The sequence below is a fragment of the Bos javanicus genome, chromosome 26 (assembly GCF_032452875.1).
Source record: "Bos javanicus breed banteng chromosome 26, ARS-OSU_banteng_1.0, whole genome shotgun sequence".
In the NCBI taxonomy this organism is placed as follows: domain Eukaryota; kingdom Metazoa; phylum Chordata; class Mammalia; order Artiodactyla; family Bovidae; genus Bos; species Bos javanicus.
In genome coordinates, this window is record NC_083893.1 from 50,963,602 (window position 1) to 50,972,718 (window position 9,117).

The following is a 9,117-nucleotide window of genomic DNA, read 5'->3' on the forward strand; positions in this document are numbered from 1 at the left end:
CCAGTGTGTGCGTGACCCAGAAGCAGGACTGCCTCTCAGGTGAGCTTGCCAGAAGCATTGTTTTCACCGTTTCTTGATTGTAGAACACACTGCTCCGATGGGAATTGTCAGCAACGCGGAAGTAACCGTTCTCCCACCCAAGAGCCATCGCTGTGAACTGATGGGCTTCTGCCAGCCAGTTCTCCAGGCAGCTCTCCACCACTTTCGGCAAGTCAGCATATCGGCAGCGGTGGGCCCCCAGAGGGGGTGGAGCTGCCCCTTGGGGCACCGAGGGCCCGACCCGCCTTGGGACAGCAGCCAGTTGCTCTTCTTTCCTGTCTTTTCTCTGGGTTTTCATTTCTAATCTCCATCAATTGCTGCTGCTGCTGCTACTGCTAAGTTGTTTCAGTCGTGTCCCGACTCTGTGCGACCCCATAGATGGCAGCCCACCAGGCTCCCCCGCCCCTAGGATTCTCCAGGCAAGATTACTGGAGTGGGTTGCCATTTCTTTCTCCAATGCATGAAAGAGAAAAGTGAAAGTGAAGTCGCCCAGTCGTGTCCGACTCTTAGTGACCCTATGGACTGCAGCCTACCAGGCTCCTCTGTCCATGGGATTTTCCAGGCAAGAGTATTGGAGTGGGATGCCATTGAATCCACACTAATTTACTACCTGAATTTAATCAAAGCTTTGAGCTAAACAGGACTTCCCTGGTGGCTCAGACAGTAAAGAATCTGCCTGCAATGTAGGTGACTCAGGTTTGATCCCTGGATCTAGAAGATCCCTGAAGAAAGGAATGGCAACCCACTCTAGTATCCTCACCTGGAGAATTCCATGGACAGAGCAGCCTGGCGGGCTACAGTCCCTGAGGTTTCAAAGAGTAGGGCTGAGTGACTAACACTTACACTGTTTGAACTAAACAAACTTTATGTTCTGGGTGAACCTCTAGGTCAGTTTTTCAATATACTTTTTATTTGGAGAATAATTACCTTACAATTTGCGATGGTTTCATGCAAGCTGTCACTAGTTCACTTCTCACACATTTTGTGCAGCTAGGGTGTTTTTCCTCTGGAAAGGTGCTTCTCACGTGTCAGAGAACACTCAATACATCCACATCATCAGGCCCCGCTGCTGCACCTTGCGGAGTAGAAACGCGGCCTGGCTCGCTCTCAGCCTTGAAGCCCGGGAGCGGGAAGCCCGGGGTCCACCCCCACCCCACCCTCCAGGATGGCTCTATGGCCCTGTGGTCAAGCACCCGCGCCCCTGCCTTCTGGAGCCCTAGCCGTTGAGGCATCAGCAATGCCCAGGAGCTCGGGCCGCCTCAGAGGCGCTGCAGCCCCGATCTTCGCAGCCTCAGCCTCGCACCCCGCCACCCCCAACGCCTCGTGCGCCGCCCGTGCCGGGCCTCTGCCCCGCTGCGCCGCGTCTGAGCTGCAGCCTCTCGCTTTCTTCACGCCTTTGCTCAGAAGTCAGCCTTGCTGGGCTCCCAAGGGCCCTCCTCCCACACGTCCGCCTGTTCTCATCCCACCTCCCGGCTGTTTCAGGGGCGCGGTCCCTCGCCCCAGGCCCCCCTTCCCGCTGGACTGCGGCGTGCCACGTGGGCAGGGCGGGGCTTCCGGGAAGGTCGCGGCCCCAGCACCGCCCACCCCGTCGGGAGGACCTTCCTCTGTAGCAGCCCCGTGGGCGCCCCCCGCCCCCAGCCGCGTCCACAGCAGCACGTCCAGCTCGCCATGGCCAGCATCTCCCCAGCGTCGGTGGCACTCACTCGAAACCCATCTGGGAAGGAAAGGCCGGATCAGTTGCTTCAGAAATCACGGAAACAGACGTGCCAAGCTGGGGAGGGCATCATGGGGGCAGCGGGGGGAGGCCAGGAGCTCCCACAGGCCTGGAGGCCACTGGCGTTTCTGTCTACACTGCGGGCTCCGTGGTGCAGTCCACACCGCTCACCTGCGTTCAGGTGGGTGGAGGCCTGGAGGGCTTCTGGCTGACACGGGAATTAGCATAGAGCCCTCCAGTCCTCTGCGGCAGGAAGGTCACCAGGGCTCCAGCCCCGCATCACAGCCTCTTGCCATTTTTAAGGAGGGTCAGTTCAGTCGCTCAGTCGTGTCCGACTCTTTGCCACCCCATGAATCGCAGCACGCCAGGCCTCCCTGTCCATCACCAACTCGCGGAGTTCACTCACTCAGGAGGGCGTGATTCCTGCCCTGGCCACAGGGGGCCGTCCTTGGACCAGCCTGGGGGCCTCAGGGGTAGTGAGGGCGTGGCCTCCTCAGCACCTCTACGGCAGCGGCGGCCGCGTTTCGCGGAGGAGACTGGGGAGGCCCACGGGCAGGCTGCCTCTGCCCACCCTGGGCAGGGGGCGTCCCTATGGGCCTGCAGGCTGTCATTCACACCTCTGCACCTCCAAGGGTCTCCCCTAAAAATGTTTTAAAATCATGAAATAACGGGTGCAAAAAGATCTGCCAGATGACTCGCCGGGCGCCGGGTGTCCACCCACACCCGTGGAGGCAGACACCTAACAGGCCCTGGTGTCTGCGTCCTGGTTGCGGGAGTGGCAGGGCAGCCTGACTTCAACATCATTAACCCCCAGGGGCTGTCTCTGCACCCACCGTTCAAGGGGAAAGCTGGGGTGAGCTCACAGTGAGTTCACCAGGCCTCTAACAGCAGACAGCTGCCCCTGGCCAGCAGCAGTGAGCGGATGGCGCGGGCAGCTCGGGTCAGCGGGTGGCCACAGAGCAGCCTCACCTCATGTTCTTCCAGGGACAGCCTGCCTCTGCGTCTCCCCAGGGCCCAGGCCTGGCCAGCTCTGCCCATAACCCACTGCCCAGCACACAGCCACCTGGCCACCGGCCAGGCTGAATCAGTGTGCCCTGTGCCTGACCCCCACCCTGGCTGCTCCTCTGCGTTCCTGTCCCTGCGGGTGGCACGGAGCCTTCAGCTGGCAGGATGGGGGGCATGGTCCTCCACAGGCCCCCCGGCCTTGTGCCCTGTTGAGCCCGCTCCAGCCCCTGGACCCGAGACACTTCGAGCTCTGGGCTGTGGAGCCCATCTCCCTCTGTGGCTCCTGATGCTGGAGCGGCGGGGGCTGCTTGCAGCCTGGATCCCACAGCGGGCAGCCCGGACCTGCCCCCAGACACATCCTCGGGCTTCTCTCCAGGGGCGAGGTTGTGCCCAGGAGAAATCTGAGAGATGGCCCCTCCTGGGCGACCCCCCTAACCAGCCTCCACGGCCCCTCCTGGGGAAGCAGACCCTCCGCCTCAAACCCCGGGTCCCTCCAAGCCTGGGGGCCAGATCTGTGCTGTGGGGTCAGGGCTGCACGTCTGACTCAGGGAGGACGTGGGCTGACTCAGAGCAGCTCCGAAACCGATGGAGGTTTCTGCTCTGACGCTGCTTCCTGAAACCCTGCAGGGGCCCCGGGGCGTGTGAGTGCATACGGGGAAGGGGGGCCAGTGAGTCAGTTGTTGGGGGCGGGGTGGGGAGGGAGTACCCTGGATGCTGGAGCAGGAAGGCGCAAGTGCCAGGACACAGGACAGATAGGACACAGCCCCTTGCCCCCAACCTCGGCATCTCAGGACTCCCTGGCCCCCACCCTGATGGCCCCACCCAGGGCCAGGGCCCCACATACACTGGGGGGAGCCCGTCCTGGCACTGCTCTGACCCCCAAAACCTCCAGAGCAAGGAGGGGTGACTGGCCATGTCGGGTGACCACTGTGAGGTCCCCACAGGCACCCTTCAGGGAGCACAACCTCCCGCGAGCTGTTTCCACGGGGCCCCCGGGACAGCAGGTTGGCTGACTCGAGACGCTGCCCCCACCCCACCGCCCTCAGCACACAACTGCCCGCATATGCTCCACGTTCACAGTGACGCTGGGACGCTCAGGGGCTCCAGGGAACCAGACCCATCTTCATGTCCAAACTGGTCTTCTCGGTGGGGAGGAGGCGGGGGGGTGGGGGGCAGCAGGGGAACCTCAGGCCACATCGGCTGGGCACCCGGGATGTGCAGTCAGGAGGGGCCAGGCCTCTGCTTGTGGACACGCTGGCTCGGGTCCTCCTCGGTTGCTCCACGTCTGATGGACAGTGCGTTGCCACACCCAGAAACACCCAGTCTAGGGGATTTCCAAGTGGGCTCGAGGTCGGAGTCTGGTGGACAGGGGAGGGGGCCCTTCTGGCCCCGGGTGCCCCCTCCCTGGGGCTGGTCCCCCCGTCGCGTGAGCGCTCTGACCCGCTGGTCCTTTAGTTTCACCGGGTGCTCCAGCCTGGCCACCTTCATCTGCAGAATCTGCAGGAACACACACCCGAGGGACGCCTGTCCACACTCCTGCGGCGGGCAGCTTCAGCCCCAGGCTGAGTGTCTAGCCAGCCCCCTTAAAGGCCACACCGTCAGCAATCAGACCAAAGGCCCTCAAGCAGGCCACTCTGGGCAGAAACGTGGGTCCCTGAAATGAGCCTGAGACCCCAGGTGATAGAGGACAGGCCAGGAGAGGGAGGGGCTGCCTGAGACCCAAGGAGCCTCCTGGCCGGTTCCCTTTGCAGCCCTGCCCAGCGGCTCAGCCGGGCCAGGCCAGGTCCTCGGAGCAAGCCTGCCGAGGGGACAGCCTCACGTGCAGGGGTCACTCCTGAAGGGAAACGGCCGAGAACACGTCCCCAGGCAGACAGACGGTCAAGGACCGCCCGCCCAGCGCTCCTGCTCAGCTGTCTTCACGCACAGCCACTGCCCCCCAGCCTCCCCCAAGCAAGGCCAGGGCGCAAACTCCCCTCCTGGAAGGAGAGCGCCCGCCATGCCCCAACATTGAGTGAACAGATCTGGAAGTTCGTCTGCCCCCGAACGCGTGTCCAGAGGACAGAGGGCTCCCGCTGGCTGAGGCAGGGGGCCAGCGTCTCAGGAGACCGACCCTCCGAGGGCCCTGAGCTCCAGCATGCCATGGCTGGCCGCACTGCCCCTCGGCGGTGAGCATGAAGGGTAGGGGCGTCCCGAGGCTGGATGCTGCCTTGTTTCAGCTGATGCTGCAGGCTCGGACCCCGGCACGGCCGCCCCCCCCCCCCCCGTCAGCCCTGGGATGCTGCCCCTCCACGCCCCCCGCCCCCACATCTGTTCTATCTGACGTCAGTGACGGTCACGGAAGCGGAACTCAACTGTGTCACCCAGACAGCAGGTGAGCTGTCTTGCCCTCTGGGTTTCAAGAATCAAACGCGGTTGGTCCTTGATCAATCTGGTGGCGGGGGGAGCCGCAAGCCCCTCCCCGTCGGGTCTGCAGCGCAGACCACAGCGCCTTGGTGCCCGTCTAGTGAACACCGCCGTGCGGTTCAAACCCTGCTGTTCTGCGGCCCACGGTGGCCGTGCCTCCGTGTCAGCATACGGCCCAGACCGGGCAGGGAATGAGGGCGGCAAGGGGCCTTGCTGAGACAGGGCTTCCTCCCTGCCATCCAGCAGATGCAAACCACAGGATGACGCCACCTTCCTGCTTCCTCAAAAAAGCTGCATCAAGACTCGCAGAGCCAGCAGGAAGCGCTTTGTCATCACCATTTCTACAGCTCCTCCGACACCGAGGCTGAGTGGCCTGCACGCCCCACCCCCCACTGTCCCAGGTCCAAACATACAGCCTGGACGCCCAGCCAGAGCACGCAGGCATTGCTGAAAGAGCACGCAGGGGTTGCTGAACGGCAGTGACACCCAGGCACCTCCTGAACCCGGGAGTGCTGGAGACCCTGAGCGAGAGGGGGAACAGGCTCGCCCAGAACAAGGCGAGCGCCCCATAACCAGGCTTGCGTCTCAGGGAGCTACCTTCTGCTCCCTGACTGGGCCCCAGGGCCCTCGAGCCTGCTGTCCAGTATGTCTGGGTGGCAAGGCCTGTGAGTCTGCAGCCCCTGACTCGTGGTCTCTGGTGTCTGATGACAGGCAAGGCTGGTTGGTCAGTCTCCGAGGGGTGGTGGCCCACTGTACTTTCCCCTCTGCTTCTGGGTATCTCTGGGATACACTCACGGGCTCCCCCGGTCAGGGGCCCCGCCTGGCTGCCCCTGCCTCGCCGCATGCTGGGCCAAGCTACTTGGAGGGCGCCCAGGCCTGCACCTTGACGGTCTCCCGCAGGACTGCCAGCACCCGCTCCTTCTCCTCCAGCAGCCGCTGCGGCAGCCCAGGGTCCAGGTGCTGCCAGGGCTCCCCGGCTGGAAAACAGAAAGGCAGGCACGGGCCTTTAGCGGGCAGGCAGGCGGGCCAGTGAGGGCGGTGCAGAGGGTTCAACCCAGAGCCCACCCTCTGCATGCACAGTGGCCCATCTTCTCCGGAGCCCTCTGACTCCAATGGGTCTCTGCCCCAGAGTGCACTGAGGGGCTCAGCAGGCCTGCGAGACCACCGGACACGTCAGCTCCGGCCTCCAGCTCGGGTAGGGGCTGTGCGTTGTGGGCATGTCGGGCCTGAGCTGGTCCGCAGGTGCAGCCGCCACACCTCTGAACGGCTTCCTCATTCAGAGACGCGACCCCTGAGCCTGACCCCTGAGCCTGAACGACAGCCACTTGGCGCCTGTGGGCAGGGCCCCTGCGGGGGTGACGGGAGCGGGGCTCCCTCTGAGCAAGGCGCACCCCTCCCCCTGGGTGCCACCCCCGCGGGGGGCAGGGTGGTCTGCCGGGCACAGGCCCCCACACGGGGCGGGGGTGGGGGGTGGTCTGGACACCCCCAGCCTGTGCAGGGGAGGCGAGCCCCACCCACCAGCGTCACCACTGGAGCGTCCTGCTTCCTGCAAGGGGCTCCAGCGTTGTGCCGTGAGACCCCCGGAAGAGGCTGACTCCGTCCTTGTCCGCAGGCCTGCCGGCGTCTCCCTGTCACAGATGGGCAGGGGGACGGGCTCGCTGGAGGAGGGGGCACGGTCTGGACCCAAGCGCTTCTGAAAAGGGATGCAGGCCAGTTGGGCACGGGGACACGGGGCTTCGCCCCCACTTACTTCCTGGTTTTACTCTCATCGGCAGGCAACGAGCCCGTGTCCCAACACAGCAGAGGCCATGGCCACGTGATGGTACCCACGTGTCCAGCCGTGCCGGGCGGGTCCTCGAGGCCTCCACCTTGTCCCTCACTGCACACAGGATGGGCTCGATGGCCCCAGGGGTGTTGACGATCACCTTTCGGATCTCTTCCTGAGACACTGAGACCCAGCTTGTGGAAGACTTTCCTGCAGAGGCAGCAGGTGCAGCCCTGAGACCAGAGGCCAGGTGGGGACGCTCACCTCGTGCGGAGCGGCTGGACTGGGGTGCCTTCCGGCCCCCACACCCACAGAGGCCTGGGGCCATCTCGTTCCCGGTCGCCACCCGGGGCTCACGGGGCACAGAGTGCTGTGCCTTCAGGCCAGCTGAGTCCCCGGCCCGCCGCCACCTCCCTAGGCATCGCTCATCCTCCTGAGGCGCCTCGGCTCACCTCCCAAGCGCTCAGAGCCTGACTTCTCACAGGTCTGCCTGCAGCTGCCACCTCTCCAGGCTTTGGGGGTGGGGCAGCCGCCCACCCCACCTCCAACTCCCCCAGTCTCTCTCCCCTCCGAGTAAGTCCCACCAGAACCTGCCAGGCCTCAAGCCGGCTAAGGCACTGTGCCCTCGGGCAGTGTCCTCCAAGGGCCCTTGGTGGCTCCGCATGCCCTCCCCACTGCAGCCTCGCAAAGACCCAGGTGGCCGCCCTCAGGCTGCTCCCTGTCACTTCCTGTGCTCCTGCCTCAGTGTCCTCACGTGACTTGTCACAACTGACGCTGGCCCCATCTCCTCACTTATCCGTCTTCCCTCTGACTTGCTGGGCCTGAGCAGCCTGTCACCCAGAATTTTTGGCGGGTGAGTGCATGAGAGGCGAGGTGAGTGAGCAGGATAATGCCCTGCAGAGTGTGTCTCACGGTGACTGTTGCTGGCCTCTTGGTGGGGAGCCCCCAGGAGCCTCAAGTGGAACTGGACAGAGTATCAGGGAAGCCCACGGCAGGGACACAGCCTGAGAACCTGTCCCCAGGGTGGGGGCCGCCCATGCAGGCCCGCCTTGGGGAGCGAGGAGTGGGCCCAGCAGGGAAGGCGGGGCGGAAAGCCCCGCTGAGCCCTGCCTGTTGAGAACGCTCCAGTTGCTGCGCTTCTGGCCGGTGTTGCAGGTGGGGACGTACTTGTGCAGGTCCACGAGCCGGGGGCCAAAGAGCTTCACGACCTCCGCCAGCATCACTGGGGCGGGGCGGGCAGGGGTGTGGGGCGAGCCGAGGGGCCCCGGATATTTGCATATTCGTCCCCCAGGGCCTCCACACGGAGGAGGATAGACAGGGGTCCCGGGGAGCCCCCGCAGGGTGTGGGCGCCCCGGCGGGAGGACCGTGAGGGCCAGCGGGCTCCAAGGAGCTGCTAGGGGACCCCCGGGGCAGGCGGGGGCGGGGCGTGAGGAACTCCTGCCCCCCTCCCCCCGCCCCACCTTGCCGCCCCACTCCTCCTCCCAGGGCCATCGAGGCAGCGGCTCTCCCGCCCCTCCCCGGGGGCCTTGACGCCCCGGCTTCGCAGGGAGCCCAGGTGCGGGGACCTTGCCCGGGCCGCGGCCTTCGCCTGGCCGTCCCGCCAACCAGGCCCCGGGGCTCCCGCTGGCCGAGGAGGACGAGCGCTGGGCTCTCGGCCTGGACGCCCGGGCAGGCCCCCCGGCCCCTCACCGCCGTCGCTAAAGTCCCGGGCCAGGTGGCGCTTGCGGCGGCTGGGCGGCAGCGCGTCCAGCCAGGCGTAGAGACGGTGGAGGGCGCCGGGCGGCAGCGGCGGCGGGGCCGGGGGGCGCGGCCTGGCAGCGTCCAGCATGGCGGCGGCCGGCGCGGCGCGGCCAGCTGTTAGGCCGTTGCCGGGCGACGGCGCCGGAAGCGCCTGTGGGACCGGAATTCCGGGAGGGGCCGGAAGGGCCGGGACCGGAAGGGCGGGGCGCAGGTGAGGGCGCGGGCCCGCTGGGTGCCCGCCGGAGGCTCGGGGTCGGGGCGGAAAGCCAGAGCCGACGCGGTGAGGTTGGGGGGTCCCCGAGACGGTGAAGGGCCGGCGGGCCCGGCGCGCTGCCGTCCAGGCATCGACAGTAGACTTCTGCTTTAACAAGCGTTGAACTCTTCCGTCTTATAAATTAAATTCCACATTGTTTCGCATGCAACACTTTACGCTGATCTAGTAAAAACTTT

General features: G+C 65.3%; 1 protein-coding gene across 13 annotated transcripts; it reads right to left on the reverse strand.

Annotated features, from left to right (window-relative positions):
• Positions 1–927: 927 nt before the first annotated feature.
• On the reverse strand, positions 928–9,055 carry LOC133239599 (sperm flagellar protein 1-like). 13 transcript variants are annotated; one of them, XR_009733910.1, is made up of 8 exons: positions 8,617–9,055; positions 8,037–8,148; positions 6,912–7,136; positions 5,759–6,138; positions 4,199–4,255; positions 1,925–4,082; positions 1,743–1,753; positions 928–1,114 (listed from the first exon to the last, which is right to left on the reverse strand). XR_009733910.1 is itself a non-coding variant. In XM_061403957.1 (7 exons), the coding sequence occupies exons 1-7, from the start codon at positions 8,753–8,755 to the stop codon at positions 3,945–3,947; spliced, it is 870 nt and encodes a 289-aa protein (XP_061259941.1). In that variant the 5' UTR covers positions 8,756–9,055; the 3' UTR covers positions 3,881–3,944. The 13 variants fall into 13 exon arrangements, 9 of the variants coding, with proteins under 9 accessions (XP_061259935.1, XP_061259938.1, XP_061259934.1 ...); XR_009733909.1 differs by having other exon boundaries at positions 928–1,753; XR_009733908.1 differs by having other exon boundaries at positions 1,743–4,082.
• Positions 9,056–9,117: the final 62 nt, after the last annotated feature.